A 17,765-nucleotide genomic window follows, 5' to 3' on the forward strand; every position below is an offset into this window, starting at 1 on the left:
TCAAATTTCTCTCCAATATCGCAACCTCATCATACAACTCTTTTTCTCTCCCGACTTAAGTGTTGCAATTTCGACCCCTAACAACTTAGGCATCTCCGCCTTGGCCTCCACGAACCGGATGCCTCTAGTTGGAACTGCGGCGCTGGCACTAAAATCAGACCTTTTTTCTGTTTCCCATAAAGCGGAGGGGAAAGGAGTAGCCTTTAGGGGTCAAAGGCAGCTCTTAGCCTTGGAAGCGATGGAGTTCTCTCCTCCAAGTTAAAGTCGATGACCGGGGAGGCGAAACAGGCGGCAGCGAAGGGGAGTCGGCGGCAGAGCGATTGGCGGAAGGTGCGAGCTTGCGGTGCGGGAGGCAACGAAAGGAGGCTCTGCGCTAAGATAACCCTCTCCATGATTCTAAGCAGCTGTCACTGCGGGATATCCGAGTAACAGAGAGAAGCTTGAACAGATTTGGGAATTCAATAACTAGAACCCAACCTCGAAATCGTTACGAGGCAGCAACAAACCCTTTTTTACTAGTCCTGTTCCTGAAGGGATGGCAACAGGGAAGGAAACATGCAAGGAAGATGATCGAAATGTAGGAATTGATCCGTTGACGCACACAATGTGTTGATGAGATAAAAGTCTTCGTGGTCGCGTGTCAAAAACAGACTGTTTGATCCAATTTACTTGATATTTTATCCTTTAAATATTTTTTTCCTTTCCGAGCTTTTCATCAAATTATGTTAATCTTATTTTGATTTTTTTATTATACTATAATTATTTATTTGATAAATTTTATTTTTATTTTTTTATAATTTAAATATCCAATTCTTTCGAATCAATTAATTTTAATTTATTTTCCATCCCACGGTCCCACACAGTCAGGTTAGATTTGGCATCTTCTTGTATGATTTTTTCTTTTCCATTAATAAGATGATCTTTTTATTAAAAAACCTATTTAGTTTATAATTGTTCATATTAACAAACCAAACATATTTTTCAATTTTCTTTTCTAGAAAATAGAAAATAATATATCATATCAAACACATTTTTTATTTTTTAAAAAATAGACTAGAAAATAGAAAAAAAGAAATAGAAAATGAAAAATAAAAAATAAAAAATAGAAAAAAAATTTCAAACCAAACGCCCCTTTAGTTTCTTGAAATAAATGCTCAAGTTTCATTTATATCTCTTTATACGATTGGTTGATTTTTTGTTATCTTGATTCCAGATCATTTACTTTAGATCCTTTCATTATCTTTAATCTTTTACGAGAAGATATAAATATTCTACAAATAACAGTTTAAGAGATTCTTGTTAATTCACAAAAAAAGATATATATAGTTCCTCAAACACACACAAATTAGTGTATGACACTCACTCTAAAGAAACATCTCTAACCAACATCAAATCGTCATCTTTATTTTTGTAAGTGATGTCATATTCGCATCATATTTTTTCTGTAAGAGATGTAAGAATCAATAATTTGCAACAATAATTATTGATAAATATAAACACATATCTGTTTGTGATAAGAAAATCATTTGAATATGCTATCCAAGGTCTGGCTAAGGTCTTTGTACCCCTTGTAAACATTGAGGTCAATCTTCCTCAAGTAAGAAGCCCTATCCATGCTAACCTTCACAAATAACTAGGTGGCATTCGCCTCCATCTCCACTTTCAATTGTGCCATTTTATCAAACAACTACCGGTCAAAAAAAAAAAATAAATAGAACTACCCTAAAACATAAAGTTTACATCTTTGATCCGAAATCAAAAACTTACTTTGCCACAAGGAACACACCAACACTCCTACGATCGGAGTTACCCTTTGGCAAAGAATCGACGAAATCAATCTCATCCTCCGAAAGCGCTCATTTTTTGCCCCTCGTGATTGCCTTCTTTGACACATCAAAGCCCCACAAACCAAGCTGCAACTTAGTGTCCTTGACGTAGCTCGCCATGACTTCTATGAAGTTCGCTTTCTTTCAAATCTCGATAAAAAATAGCACTGATTCCTAGAGTCCACCACGAATTGATCCAAAGCTCTAACTTTAATCCCAAACTGTCACCGACTTGTCGTCTCTCTTTGTTTCGCTAGACGGAGGCAAATGGAATGATGGAGGAAACTCATCGAGACATAGATAATGGAGGAGGGCTAAGAGATTAGGGGTTTTTTAAGCAAAAATTAATAAAAAATAAATAAAGCACTTCGGAGTCTTTTTTTTATTTATTTGGATGAACAGTGAAAAACATGATTTGGTCAATTTGAAAAATGAAATTCGCATTTTGAGTAATACTCAAAATTAAGTATGCGGTTCGGTAAAATATGGAATCATTTTTTTTATGTCAAAATGAATTATTTATATATATAGCATAAGAATATACAGATATTTATAAATTTAAAATGTATATTCTAGATGAAAGTAAATTTATACATAAAATTTCAAATGAACACGTGAGCACAAACTATTTTTTTTTTAAAAAAAATTTATTATATCTTTGACATTTTAAATACTTGTTAAAATGAATTCTTCGTTATATAAGAACAAATTGCTTAAGTCATCCGGTTAAATATGTCAATCGGGTTTGGTGAATTCTTTAACATTTTGTTTATTTTTTCCTGGACCTCTCCTTGGCTTTGGCTTTGGCTTGGCTGGTACGTCTCCTCCGCTTCTATTTTGACGGCGCAAATTCGAGCATGAGAAAAATAATAATAAAATAAAATAAAAAAAGGCATTAGTTTGTTTTTCCACAAAATCTCTCTTCCATTCCATTCCGATCCATTGGCTTTCATTTTCTTTCTTTCAGTTGGACAAAGACACTCGATCGATGCGCCATTTAATTTATTTTATTTATTGGTCTGTCATTCCCGTGTTGTGTAGAAAGCTCCGCGCGTGCCTGACCTCAGCTTGGGAAGTGAATCGCCATGAATTTGCCTCTTCTTCCTTCCTTCTCTTCCCCTCCTCCTGCTCGCCTCTCCCTTCCTGCTCACCGACCAGGTACGCCGCAGGAGCCCTTATTTCTTGTGAACGCAAGCCTGCCTTGGGAAAATCTCTCTCTCTTTTTTTTGAACCGGCTTTTTCATGTTTGATATCGGTAAAGACATGGTATGGTATATGACGTTCCGTACGAGCCCCGTTGCACGTGAACTGCAATAGTATGTAAAAAACTAATTCAACTATTACATACATATCTATGGAAATATCACTAATATTATGCACATATCTCAATAATTAATTTAGAGATCAAAAACTCCAAAAGATCATAATTTCCTACACTTAAAATTATTAATCTTTTATTTAAAATTTCTTTTAAATCTTTTTATATGATTTTATCATTTCTCATACTTTTTCTTTTATTCTTTTACTAATATTCTTGATTTAAGTTATCAATCAAACTATATATATATGGTAAAGATGTATCGTATATACGTGAGGTGAATGACTTGTAATCCACCCAATTCAAGGTACATCATAAATATGTATAAAGGGTAAATGATTCACAATCCATCCAGTAAAAATATATCGTATATATACATAAGGTGAATGATCCACAGTCCATTCAATACGAAATATATCATGTGTATACACATATAGATATAGAGTGAATGACCTCGCGAGGTCATAACGGCCTCGCAGTTGCGGTGCTGGTAGGATGCCAGTGCCGATCTCATGCCGAAATGATAAATAGCATCCATTTTGGCAAGGACGGAGCCACATGTATTTCTATCCAGACTTTAGCTTGGGGGCCCATCCAATACTACATAGGATGAAAGAGGGAGGCAAGTGAAAAAAATTAAAAAAAAATAATAATTTCTATAATACGCAGCTCATTCAAAGAGTAGAGCCAAAGGTAAGTGTAAACAATATATCAATTACTTTATTTATTTGAAAATATAATTAATCTCTAATTTTCTCACAATTTCTTAGGGTAGTTTATAATCTTGTATAGATTAGTATTGATTTCCATGTTCTTTATATCTTTATTTCAATTAATTATTTTTGTCATAAATAAATTTTAAGAAGTAATGAGGGATGAATAGCAATAAGATTAGATAAGGACAAACAATGTGAAGATATATATCAACCAACAAGAGGAGAAATAAGATCGTATAAGGAATTCTTTTTCAAACACTTTATCATTAAATCCACTTTAACCAAATTTGTCATGCACAAGGTAATTAAAATGAAACAAACTGGAAGGCCCACCTTAATTGAAGAAATTCACATCCTCATCAATCACCCAAAGTATCTTCATGCTCTCCTAACAACTAGATCCACAAGTTATTAATCAATATAAGCATGGATTCAACTCTACAACATCAAAAACAAGGACCATGACAAAGGGCTTACCTTATAACCGCGCCTCTAGAAAAGGTAAACTAAATAATTTTCTCAATTCTTGAAACTCCTATGTTATATTATCCCTTAGAAGCGAAAGGATCAATTAGAATAGATAGAGACGAAGTGCTTCTTCCATTGGGATGGTAGTGACTTTCAAGAAGGGCTGCAATTGTTTCTACTGAAAAAAAGAGAAGCGATGACTAATAGTCGAAATTGCAAGAAAGGGAGGGAGGGGAGCCGACACAAAGAAAACACTTTGGAATAAACTCTAATCCTAAATTCCTTAAATATATAAACATCTTGAAAATCTTAAACTAAACTAAGAATATAATTGAACCAAAGTTTAAAATATTGAACCGTGCCAAAGTTTTTCGACTATAATGATACAGTTTCAGCATCGTATCATGTCATGTAGGCATAGTGTCGATATAGTTTTAATATTTTTAAAATATAAAAATATTAATCTAAATATTTAAAAATAAAAAATAAAATATTTTTTTAAATAATAGGATAATTTTATGAAATTTTAATTAAGTCTATTTAAATTATTCTAACAATAGCTAGGAGTTAATTAAAATTATTAACTTAAGTTATTATTAAAATCTAAATTTAAAAATTATATTCATTATTGTTCTGACCAGGGCACACACGGGGTGATGTCGCGGAGGTGTCACCAGACCCTGGCAACGCCTCCAGATGGCGTGGTCGGGCCTACGTGATGCCTTTGGAGGTATCGTTGGATTCGGGCGACACCTCTGGTGGCATGGCCAACCCACATGCGACGCTTCCGAAGGCATCACCAGGCGGTGCGACGCCAACGGAGGCTTCGTCAGATAGCGACGCCTTCGGATAGCGTGCTGACCAGAACGGCTAGTGCTGATGCCAATCCGCTGGAGGAACGAGAAATTTTGCCGGTATCGAGCAAAACAATTTGAGATTTCAATCCTTGAATTAAACCAACCCAAATTATCTAATTTATCATTGAAAACCCTAAACCATGTGAACCAAATTAAACCTAAATTATATAATCTGGTTCAACCCTAATTTATCCAAGCCAAGCCAAATCAATCAATTTGATTCAATTCCAACGTATCCAATTGAATTTGAATTTGAATCAAGTGTGATTATAAACAAAATTTAATCAATTAATAATGTTTAATAATTTTTTTAAAAGATATAACATGGTATATAGGTGAATAGTGCTCTAAGATGAAAGTTGAGGTGTTGTTTTGCACACTTCAAGGAAGCAGGGGTTTTGGGCATGCATCGGATTCCTAGTTGAATTGTTGCACTTTGACTTCGCTCGTGACTTTTTCACCAGAGAATAGGTATATTGGTGAATAGGTAGTCATATTGGTTATAGGTTTAGCATTCAGGGCTTTAGATAGGCATATTGGTGAATAGGTAGTCATCCTCATACATTACTACCACAAATATGATTATGAGGCGGAAAAGACATCTATATCTTCCTGCTTTGCTGAATGTCACTTTCAAGTGTCGAATGAATAAAAGGTATTTTGGTAATGAAAATGGGATTCATTTTGGTAGCATCAAAGAATTTCATAGTGGAGAAAATAATCTTTTAATTGGAGGTGCACCGATCTTACTTTCAAACAAATTGTAAAGCTTCAATCTATTGGTCATAAGAAGAATGATCTTTTTTTACTAATCCAGGAAGTGTCTACATTGTCAGTGAAATGATTTTGATATAGTTTGATGGTTTATGCACTGTCACCATACTTCCATTACTTTTTAGTGTTAGCTTGTCAGCAAGATTGAAGTATGAATACTTTTTTGGGTAATACACAACCTTTGTTTTAAGTATTGTACACAATTCCAACTCATGTAAATGATTTTACCCATCTCTGCAATTCAAATCAATAAAGGATCGCTCCCATTTACAAAGCCAAGTGAAAGAGCTAATCACATAGACAATAACAATAGTTAAACTATGTTTCTTATTTTAGTTGTATCTCTGAAGGTGATAAATAACCTAGCTAAGCTACAGAGAGGGTCTTTATATAAACCAAGCATTTCTTGGCAAACTCACTATGTGGTTCAAGGCTCACTTGGTCCATCTTCAAGTTATGAACAAACTAATTTGAGCTCATTTAAATGTATAAAAAATGTAATACATATGGTAGACCCATAGATATCAGATACTTAATGCATATGCCCAAAGAAATAGAGCAATAACAAACCATGAGTCCCAACTATTTTGGGTTGGTTACATCTGCCATCAAAGTGTATGTAAGGCTGTCTCTAATAATGTCCAAATCTTTCGAGTAGCATCTAATTAGGTTTAAATTAGATGCACATAAAAATAATATATAATGCATGTCTTTGCTACTTGTGTATTATTTTCTATATAATTTTATATCATAGATTTTGTATAATTCAAAATGTATTGTAGTGCATTTGATTTTAATTTATTATTGTAATTGACTCATGGTTTTACACTTTTAAAAAAACTATTGATGAATGAAAATGCGCTTGTGGACTTCCTGTACAAGCTTGTCATTTCCATTCACAAACAATGTTCTTGAACTAATTCAATTATCTTCTTGTTTGTAAACTTATCTATGTATTTGTCACAACATAGAAGATCCACTTGAAGTTCTAGATGTAACTTACATGTATCTACTGCACATGCACTATTAAATATTTAATTAATTATATATTTTATCTAGAATAAAATATACTCTCGAATTTCTTATGAATTATCATCAAAATATAAATAACTCAGTTTGGTATGAGCTATGGTGCATCAGTGCACATTATTCAAAGTCATATACAGTATAAACTAACTTCAAGGTTTTAATTATTTATAGCATGTTTACCAAATAGCTAAGGATACAATACAATTTTGTTGATTGAATTATTTTTAGCTAACTTATAAGCATAATCTAGCCTCTAGTTGTGTTTGATAATTACTTGAACTCTGTTCAACTGTTGATTTAACTTTTATAAGTAGCTTGAATATAAAACTTTGATTGACATTGAGCTTAAATTAACTTTGCTCAATCTTTTTACAACCCTAATTGTAGAATTGCAGTGTCCAACATTTTAAAAGATTCAAAACAAATTAGAGATGATAGACATAGTTGTTAAAAACTGTATAACACATTCAGATGAAAAAAAAACATATCATATATGATCAAATTTTGATGGAATCATGATGATATATCAAAAATCAAATATGCTTCATTAGAATCTAAACCCAGCCCATCAAAACTAAATGCAATTCTTAATTCAATCTAACTTATTATAAAGGAATGTGGTTGCATTATAGATATGGAGAGGTCTGGGAGAGTTCTAATCTAAAAGAAATCTTATCTTGTGGAGGCTCAAAGTGGATGTTGAGAGTTGAATCAATATTTAATGATGGCTGAGAGGAAGAACAAGTCTTAATGCATTGAGACTCAGAGTTCAACATTGTGGGTGAAGTCAACAGATCCAAGAAAGAAATATTGCCACTTTGAAATCATTTTTCTCCTATCATAATGTAATATTTCATTGTTTTCCTCTTCCTTTCTTTGGTTGCGCTGATGCCACTAAGACCCAAGTTTATACCAAGAACATAAGTGAAATAAAATAAACACTATTTTTATGGTTTCAAACTTTCAATAATGTGAATTATGAACAATTTTGTGTTATAAACAATAATCAACACTCTCCATTAAACATATTATGATATGATAATGTTATTTCATATATTGCAGTATGTAAAATTGTTCCAACTAATTTAGGCCTTTTATAATTTTTAAATGAATTCAGGATTCATGATTTGAAAAATTTATGGAAACTAATTTGCAGCACAAACCACGTCACCCTATTTTACAATGATGGTTGTGTTGGGTGTTTTTCTTAGCTCCTGTGGATCCTTAAGGGATTTTTTTTGTCAGTTCTTAGTTTTAGTCAATCTGACATAGGCGTTAATTTTCCTATCAGGTTTTTGTGTTCTCAAAACATACCAAAGTCCAGTAAGATGTAGTGTTCAAGGATTTACATGGGATCCCTCCAATCATCAGCTCAACCACAATAGAAGAAACTTTGCACCCAAGAGAACTAATGATTTAATTCATGCTAATGCTACATCAGGGCATCCATTAGGATCCCAGCCTGAAGCTCATAATAGGTTGAAATCAGCACTGAGCGCAATAGATGCTTTCTACAGATTTTCACGTCCTCACACAGTTATAGGAACAGTTAAGTGACAATCCTTGAGGTGATCTACTAGCCAAACTCTATATGAGTTTTACAATTATACTGCTTTTAATTCTTTCAGTTAGTAGTCTGTTTGGCTTTTAATGTGGATACTTGACAAATGATTTTTTGCTTTCACAGGTAATGAGCATAGTTTCAGTATCCTTATTATCTGTTGAGAGCTTATCTGATCTTTCTCCTTTGTTTTTAACTGGATTGTTGGAGGTAAAGCTAAAGCAAACGTTTAGCTAGAATCACTGTGATAGACTTTTCTTCCAATTACAATTCTTTCTTGCAGGCTGTTGTTGCTGCACTTTTCATGAATATCTACATTGTTGGACTAAATCAAGTATTTGACATAGAAATAGACAAGGTTACATTAATTCTCTTGAACAACTTCCTTTATAGCTTATATATGGAGGGTTAAAACCTGATGCTCCCTTTAATTAAGAGGTCACACAGCTGAAATGACAAATTTATGTATTATGTTTTTATTCAGGTTAATAAGCCAACTCTCCCTTTAGCTTCTGGAGAGTATTCACCAAGGACTGGAATCACAATTATTTCGAGTTTTGCTGCCTTGGTAATTTGACGTTCTTCTATGCCTAACTACTTTCTATCCCTTTCTGTATTTAAACAGATATGGCAAGAATCCTAGAAAGTGATTTTAAATGCCAGTGAAATTGCAATCATCTTTCTAGAATCCTTGTGTTTCATCTTGCTGATTTAAAGTGTTGTTGAGTCTTTCTATATTGGAGGACAGACTTACACCTTTTAGTGGATGGAGTTGAACTTGATTTCTTTTAGCTGTTAGCTCTTGCTTTGTGTATGGAAAAATAGTATTCAAACCAAAAGATGTTACAGAAATGGATATTATTCAATGGTAATCCAAGTTAGGATCCAAATTTCTACTAATGGATGGAAGTTCCACTTAATCTGAGTATCAAAAAGAACGAAAGGTTAGTTAAATGGTTATGCTTTGTCAAAATTAATGTGCTGGAGTAGGTGCATATACGTTAGCATCATCTTATAGATATCATAGTTTGGTGAAGTTCCTAAAGTGGTTGTCCATGTATGTAACTAGTAATTAGGCAAACTGCCTTTTTGTTAAACTTTTTTTACTATTGAGAGACAAAGAAAAGATCATAGGCAGCAGCCTTAAGTTTAATTCTTCTTCATTAGGATTACTGTTTCTCACAAACTTTTCAAGGACAGATTCATTGTTGGATGTTGTTTGAGTTTTATTATATGTATATTTAACCCATGCTCAATGAAGAGATAAGAGCCATGTAGTCGACATCAAATACTCAGGACAAATACGACTTGATGATGATGACTACTATTGTTTTTATTTTGAGGAGATTTATATTGACTAACACATTGTATAATGCATGAGGATCACTAAGGCAACAAATAAATTTGCTAATGCTTAGTATCTTGTTTCAGAGCTTTGGTGTTGCATGGTTTGTTAGGTCCTGGCCATTATTTTGGGCCCTTTTTGTCAGTTTTATCCTTGGAACTGCATATTCAATCAACGTAAGTTGGTTTTCTTTTATGTACTTGCTTCTTCTTATGAATTCATATTGTTGATGCTTTATGAATTTCATCCATATCATTTAACAGATTTATGATCTTGTATTGTTTTCTATGAGATATGAAAATGAGGAGCTACTATCTGTAGGTTCCAAGGGAACGCTTTAGTAGTTAAGCATGAAGTCTACTACATTTAACAAAGCATATGCACAAGTATGCGATCAATCTATTACATAGCACATATGAAGTATATAGGGGCATAGGCGATCGCTATAAAAATTCTTAAGAAAATATTTATATTGCTACATATAATAACAATACATACAGTATACACATTTAATTCAAATATATATATATATATCAATGGCATGCGCATAAGTAATATCTATAAAGTATTGTCATCAACAAAATAAAAGGCTAGCTTCTTTTTTCCCTTTTTATCAATTGCATACAATGGCAATGTCATTTAATCCTCTTCCAATTTTTTTTGTACTTTTAAAATCAAAACTATATCAATTAAATAGTTAATTAAAATGAGTTTCTTTCAATTTTTTTACTTCAATGCGTGTCACGATGAATTTAAATAAGTTTTAATATTACAAGAATTAGATAGTAAATTGAATTAAAATTTTAGAAAAGATAGTTACAAAAAAAACAAATAATATTAATTGAATTTATCTTATTTAATGTGTGCTATCATGTGGTGCGGGTTGGCACAATATATCCTCATGAGCATGAGCTACACAATCACATGCTACACAATCGACACAAGAGAGAATAGCATGCCAATATTAAGTTTTGATAATTTTCTAGAATGGTACCTGTAGGATTGAAAGTGAGCACTAGAGGGGGGGGGGGGGGGGGTGAATAGGGCGTTTGTCATTTTTTCACGTGTTCGTAAACCTTCGTAAATCAAGTAATTAAATGCACAGCGGAATACACAAAAATGGTCGTGTTTATTTTACTTGATTTACAGTCACTGATTGCTACTCTAAGACCCACGGTTCTTGACCGTCTACGATGGACAATCCACTAAAAAACTCTTTCTCTTTCGAGAAAGTGCTTCGTCTTTTACACAAGAAATTAAGATCGATAAACCTTTTACCATCCTAATAATGTAAGTACAGAATGTATGCGAAAAATAAATATTTTACCAACAATGTAACTAAGAAGTTTGCGTAGTTGTCGGTGTAGCTTTCCGACGTTACGACGGCGTCTCGGGTGCTTCGGTTGCGCACAAAATGGACGTTGAGATAGCGTAATATGGATGCTCTAGGGTTTCCCCTCACAGCTGCTCTTATAGCCTGATCCGGGCGCCTCCACGTTATCACGTCGATCCACTTTCGACACTGACTTGGCATCTCCGAGCGTCTGTATCCCTTCCGGATGCCTGGAATGCTGACTTGGAGGATGTCGAGTCAGCTTTGACTCCACCGCGCCTTATCCATCTCCGAGCACCTGGATCCTTTCCGGGTGCTTGGAAACTAAGGTGTCTCGACAACTCCTGGCTCGCCATCTCATCCGTCTCGCTAGCCCAATCGGCTAACATCCAAGCACCTGAATCCCTTCTGAGCGTCTGGACAGTCTGGTCGTCCGGATCCAATAGTACCTTTTGACCATGTTGTTCAAAACAAAATAAGATTTTAAACCATGCCTTAAAGCAATAGTAAATCTTAGTGTTGTTACTATAGCATGTTTTGTTCTTTGATAAATTTTTGTTTATGATGCTGCACCTTAATGTACTATTGCTAATTTTTACATGTTCATTGCATTCTTATGTTCATGAACAGATGAACATGTAGACGTACGACAGATGGAAAATTGCAATAGCAGTTAACATTTTTTAATTGACTTTTTGGCTATTGAATCTGGCATGGCTTATTGAAGATGTCAATGTTAGCATTCAGCATGATTGATATTTTATATCGATGCTTTGGACACTACCACCCTGATAAGAGAACATAGGTCCAACTGCTGATCGTTTAAACCTAAGTTATAATAACTCATATATCTGAGCTTACAAAAACCCTTCATTGGCCCATAACTCACCACATTGGAATAAACAAGGGTCCTCTCAACACCTCATCATACCTAGGATTAGCTCCTTTCCAATATCAATTGTCTAAGACCTGTATAAATGTGAGAACTAACTCTTTCACTTGTGAGGCTCAACTAATTGCCCAAAATTCTTATGCTCGAGTAATGGTAGCTCAGTCATGTAATTTTTAAAATCATATTTAGTACCTCACAATTGTCCATGTGGGATGAAACTACAATGACACTCTATCTGTTACAGTTGCCACTTCTAAGATGGAAGAGATTTGCTGTTGTTGCAGCACTATGCATTGTAGCTGTTCGTGCTGTGATTGTCCAACTAGCATTTTTCTTGCACATGCAGGTAAACACCATTGAGTATTTTCTTTTAGCATTTTTTTCATAAACTTTGGCATCAGTATAATCTTCACTTGTTTGACATGTTTCTTTTAACTTGAGAGAATTTGCTTTCATTGCCATAACTCATCGTACCAATGTTAACTATATTTATAAATGTTTCAGACATTTGTTTTCGGAAGATCAGCTATTCTATCCAGGCCATTAATATTTGCAACTGCATTTATGACCTTCTTCTCTGTTGTTATTGCGTTGTTCAAGGTATTTTTTCCCTCAGCTTCCAAGGTTGAATATCAGCTCATCCATACTTTTTTCTTTTATTAAAACCATTATGATTGAACACGTTCACTCAGTGCATTAATAACTTTTTAATATGCCGAGAGTAGAAGATTGAGTACAAATTATGTAAATTTGCGACAATCATGGATTTAAGTAAAAAAAGAATTCTTGATGAAAGAAATGAACTAGTTTGTTAGCAACTAAAACATTAACATTGATGTTCGTTAAAGAATTGACTTTTTTGCGATAATGTTTTTGTTTCAGTTACCCATTTCCTTTTCTCATAAAATTATATAATATATTTCATAATCATCATGCAGGTCGAAATTAACTAATACTATTGGTTTTGACTTCTGAGATTGCTGATGATCAAAATTTTAGTTGTTTCTGTAAACATGCAATGCATTTTAAAAAACATATATATTTTCTAAATGACTACAGTTTCTAGGTTCTTAAAACAATCAATCATAGACTAGAAAAGATTTGCTAATTTTATCTCTGTGGGAAATCACTCAAGATATATAACTTATAACTATGATCTTGAGCCGTTTTCAACAGGAAAAAGAATCTTGATCCTTTGGATGAAAGTGAATGAAACAAAAGGCGGCTGTTATCATATAGAATTATGGGATCCATATGGCACTAGAAATTAGTCCCATCATCACTTGAGCCTCTGCACAATGTGTGCGACCTCAACTTAGCCTTTGAAGTATATAGTTCAATTTCTATTTTTTTCCTAAAAATCAGCGTTAGGAATGATAATAGGATTGAATTCCATTGGCTAATTTGAAAATTTCCCAAAAAGTATTGAGCCAATGACTCATGCCCCTAGTTGTCCTTAGACTATCTTTGTCCATATTTAAGAGGCAATTATGTAAGGTCTCAAAGTTCAAGTAAGTCTAGTTTAAGTTTTGAATAAGTTTTATCAGTTACTTTCCTACTTGGACTTTTGTCTTACTCTTCATATTGAACTCCACTTTCTACCATGTGAAATCTTGTTTACTTCGACATTGCCTACGAACGCTTATATGCCCCTACCAACATAAACTTGAGGCTTTAGTTTGTCTATAATTTTCATATTTATATCTTCTCTTCATTCTCCTCTACTATCGCCTAAAGGCCTTTTTCCTGAAGGAAAAAGGTGAACAATAATGGTCCTAAACAGATATTAGTCTGTATTTGTATCCCAAACCTTAGCCTTAGCCTCTCATATTGATAATATAACAACAACTAAATATTTTATATTTTACATTGCAACTAAATCTTAAAAAGATATTCTAAATGTATTTAAATGCTGAAAAAATTAATGAATAAAAAAGTCAAGAGAAGAGGAAGAACATGCCTAGGAAGAGAATGAAATAAAGATGTTTGTAAAATAGCCAAAAATATGTATAGGTTGACATCAAGTGAGAAAGGGGAGATATAAGTCGCATGGGGAGGGAGGTTCAGGTGAACAAGGGTCTATTTGGAAGAAATTAGTCTTTTAAAAAGTCCAGCCATTAGGACTACCTAGCAACTAATAGAAATGGTCCTTTATCGAAACCACCTAGGTAGACACTTTTTTTAACTATCTAAACAACAATTTATGGTGGAGTTTGATCATTCTAACTTGGAAAATGCTCTCCACTAGGAGCAAATGTCTAAGATTAAATGGATAAAGGTGGTGATGAAAATTCAATTGCTAATTTTAGGCGATAGGGTCACTTGTATTGCTTAGGCCAGGAATTTAAATATATGGAGGACTTCCTTTGGTTATGCTTCCTGCCAAGAAAGGAAATACGAAAGTAAAGATGCCAGGGCAAGAGTTTCATTGCCCAAGGAATTCAAGGAATTACAAATTAGGAAAAACTATTCCATATCCGCTTGCAGGTTTTTTCCTATCCCAATTCTTTCTCTAGCCTTTTCCCTTCCTGTAGAAATCACATCCTAAATCAAAATGTCAATGAACATGCTGTACAGTGCTTTTAGTTTCTACCTATCTCCAACATAAATTTGCTTACAAAATTCATAGTTAACGCCCTATATCGGTTTCCTTGTTATTCCATTGAAATGATCCATTTCTTGTGTGCAATGTTGATCTCATGTAGGATATTCCTGATCTTGAAGGAGATCGTATTTTTGGCATTCGATCTTACACTGTTCGTCTGGGTCAACAACGGGTATCCTCGCAAGGATTTTGTAAATCATCCCTATTGTCTCGGATAATAATATATTGTTCATCATCCTAATTATATTGTCCATGAGCAGGTATTCTGGATATGCGTGTACCTCCTTCAAGTGGCATACAGTGTTGCCATAATGATTGGGGCCACCTCTTCCTGTCTATGGAGCAAGATCCTCACTGTAGGTGACCAATTCTTTAATCTTCTTCTTCTTCTTCTTTTTGTTGTGTAACTTAAACCAAACAGAATAACTGATACAATAAGACATATACTGAATTGAACATTTCAGATGTTATATAATGCAAGAATGTTTTAACCTTAAATGATTTCAAATTATATCAAAATCTTTGAACCAGATCTTCACATCCCCTTCCAATATAGATGTTAACTAGGTACTGCTTTTAGGAATAAGTTGGAAACCATCACGCAGATGTTCTGGAATAGCACTTACCTTCAGACTAAAAACATTGCAGCCTTGCATGTTCAGTATAGTTCTGGTTATGTAGCTGGAAAGTAGTACATTGTTTGCAATTCTTCAGATGCAAACGTGTGATTAACAGGAAAGAGGATCAATACTATGATAAACAACAATTGAAAGGGTTCTCCTGATCTGGCTTTTTATCCTATTGGCTTTGCAGATTTTGGGTCATGCGGTCCTTGCTTTCATCCTGTGGAGTCGTGCTAGATCTCTTGATCTCACAAGTCGAGCAGCAATAACATCTTTCTACATGTTTATTTGGAAGGTAAATTGTCATCTGTTTGGATTAGTTCATGGTGCAGTTAATCATCGGATTTGCTTTCGCTGTTTGCAGCTCTTCTATGCAGAATACTTGCTCATTCCACTCGTGAGATGATTCTGAAAACGGGTTGAAAGTGTAGAAGGAAGCTACTCCATCCTCAAGATGGATATCTTCATATGAAACTCAACTAGTAAGATCTTAAGGCTCATCAATTCTTACTTTGATGCATATGAAACTTTGTCGACTAAATTGTAGGTATTCCGGAGAAGCTTCTTGGGTAAAGCCTGTTTGCAGACTATCCAGAGGAATAAGCTCGGACGGCCATCACTGAAAGTAAATCTAGTTTCAGTATCTAACTTATTTTTTCTGCAGAATATATAAATGACGAAAGGTGGCAGACACAAGGATCAGATGAAACTTTGTGGTGACCTCCATTAACTTTTAGGACTATTCTGCCTCATGAGAAGGGTTATTATCTTTATGGTCGTGGCATCGTTTTAGTGCACTAGCTCATTATTGTTTGAACTTAGCTTGCTTAGTTGGTAGCTGAACAATCTCAACCCAACTACTTAATCGAGTACTGGAAAATCCAATAAAAACACAATTCTATTCAGTTTCGTATATACGATATATATATATATATATATATATATATATATATATATTATCATGCATAATCATAAACTTATACACTGTGTAGTATATATTGCAGTGTATAATCATAAACTTATCCATCCACACAAGTTGTTGGAGAAAATTGGTCTGTAAAAACCACAGCCAACGAGATATAATACAACTTTTTGTGGAACTTTTCTGTTCTGTAAAAACCCATCATAATTGATTCAAGCTCAAAATTGTACTGGTCTCAAAATTCAAAAAAGAAAAAAAAAATAAACCAAGAAAATTTGGTCCTTAGATTTTAGGGCTTTGTTTAGAGGGGTGAGAGAATGTTCATTAACAGAAGAGAAAAGAAGGGGAAGAAAGGAAAAGGAAGAGGAAGTAAAGTATTTAAGTTCTTCTTATTTGTAAGGGATGAGAAGTTTATTAATGTAATATGTGTTATCTTGTTTGGGAAGAAAGGAAACGGAATGAAAGTTAAATATATAAAGTTATAAAAATATCTTCACTTTTTAAAAAAATGACGCATGTAGATGGATGAGAAATTATAAAATTCTATCAGTATTACATGTAGAAGCGGGGATTGCATGGATATGGAAGGTCCTAAAATAGATAGCGCATGCTTTTTCGATAAGTTTCTATCTTTGGAGGAGGAGAAGAAGATTATGGTTATCTGTCTCTATCCTCTTGAGTCATGTCCTCGAAGAGAATTACGGCGAGGGTCGGCGTTGACATCAAGATGAACATTAGGCGGTGATGGCGCGCGTTGTGTGCAGAGCGACGGCGCAAAGAAAAGATTTTTAAACAAATGAGTTAATTTAAGAATTAATATTTTAAAATAAAGATAAAATTGAAATAAAATATTTTTGAGTTCCTCCTTCCTCTTACATTTTAAATTGAAATAAAATATGCGCACTTGCGGCGGTGATAGAAGCAAAATTACTATAGAAAGACGAAAAAAAATAGAGAGATCATGGCTCTGATACCATGTTAAGAGAAGGAAAACCGAACTAGAGAAAAGAAACAGTGGAAAGAAATAAAATTTCCTCATTGATAGTTTTCCCATAAGGGATACAATTTATAGAAATATTAAAGTGCTCGGTCAATTGACAGATTAATAAATAAACTGTTAATTGACATATTATAACAGATAAGTTCTAATCTTAATAATAAATTTTTATCGACTAATTCTCTTTTAAAACTGGTTCTCTTTTACTCTACCCTCACTTCCTTCCAAACAAAGCACAGAGGCTATTAGGCCTTTCGCCTAAAGCGGCTCTTAGAAAATCAACTGAAGACTCAGATAGCCCGCCCTTTCACTGTCCTCTCAGAATCTCGAAAGAGGATCGCACTCGCCACCAATTCTTGTCCTCAACCCTTCAAGTTGCCATCCTCCCTCCCTTCACACGCACCGAGCTCATCATCATTTTTCTTGGACTTCAATGCACCAACTTGGTGGCCTTTGTCCATTAATGTGCTCAGTGCTTGACTACAACAGATTCTCCACT

General features: G+C 34.1%; 1 protein-coding gene and 1 pseudogene across 2 annotated transcripts; one reads left to right on the forward strand and one right to left on the reverse strand.

The window, feature by feature from the left end:
• Positions 1 to 1,198: 1,198 nt before the first annotated feature.
• Positions 1,199 to 2,116, reverse strand: LOC141813102 (auxin-induced protein 22D-like; annotated as a pseudogene).
• Positions 2,117 to 2,863: 747 nt separating this feature from the next.
• LOC141835695 (putative homogentisate phytyltransferase 1, chloroplastic) lies at positions 2,864 to 16,252 on the forward strand. 2 transcript variants are annotated; one of them, XM_074723071.1, is made up of 13 exons: positions 2,864 to 2,984; positions 8,280 to 8,536; positions 8,676 to 8,759; positions 8,833 to 8,907; positions 9,034 to 9,117; positions 9,981 to 10,070; positions 12,364 to 12,465; positions 12,624 to 12,719; positions 14,825 to 14,896; positions 14,985 to 15,080; positions 15,538 to 15,642; positions 15,712 to 15,829; positions 15,895 to 16,252. In XM_074723071.1, exons 1-12 carry the CDS (start codon positions 2,912 to 2,914, stop codon positions 15,751 to 15,753), a joined length of 1,176 nt encoding a protein of 391 aa, XP_074579172.1. In that variant the 5' UTR covers positions 2,864 to 2,911; the 3' UTR covers positions 15,754 to 15,829; positions 15,895 to 16,252. The 2 variants fall into 2 exon arrangements, with proteins under 2 accessions (XP_074579172.1, XP_074579180.1); XM_074723079.1 differs by having other exon boundaries at positions 16,012 to 16,252.
• The last annotated feature ends 1,513 nt before the right edge of the window (positions 16,253 to 17,765 follow it).

This window comes from Curcuma longa, chromosome 1, assembly GCF_044706935.1.
Source record: "Curcuma longa cultivar G26 ecotype Majalengka, Jawa Barat chromosome 1, ITB_CL_G26_1.1, whole genome shotgun sequence".
In the NCBI taxonomy this organism is placed as follows: Eukaryota; Viridiplantae; Streptophyta; class Magnoliopsida; order Zingiberales; family Zingiberaceae; genus Curcuma; species Curcuma longa.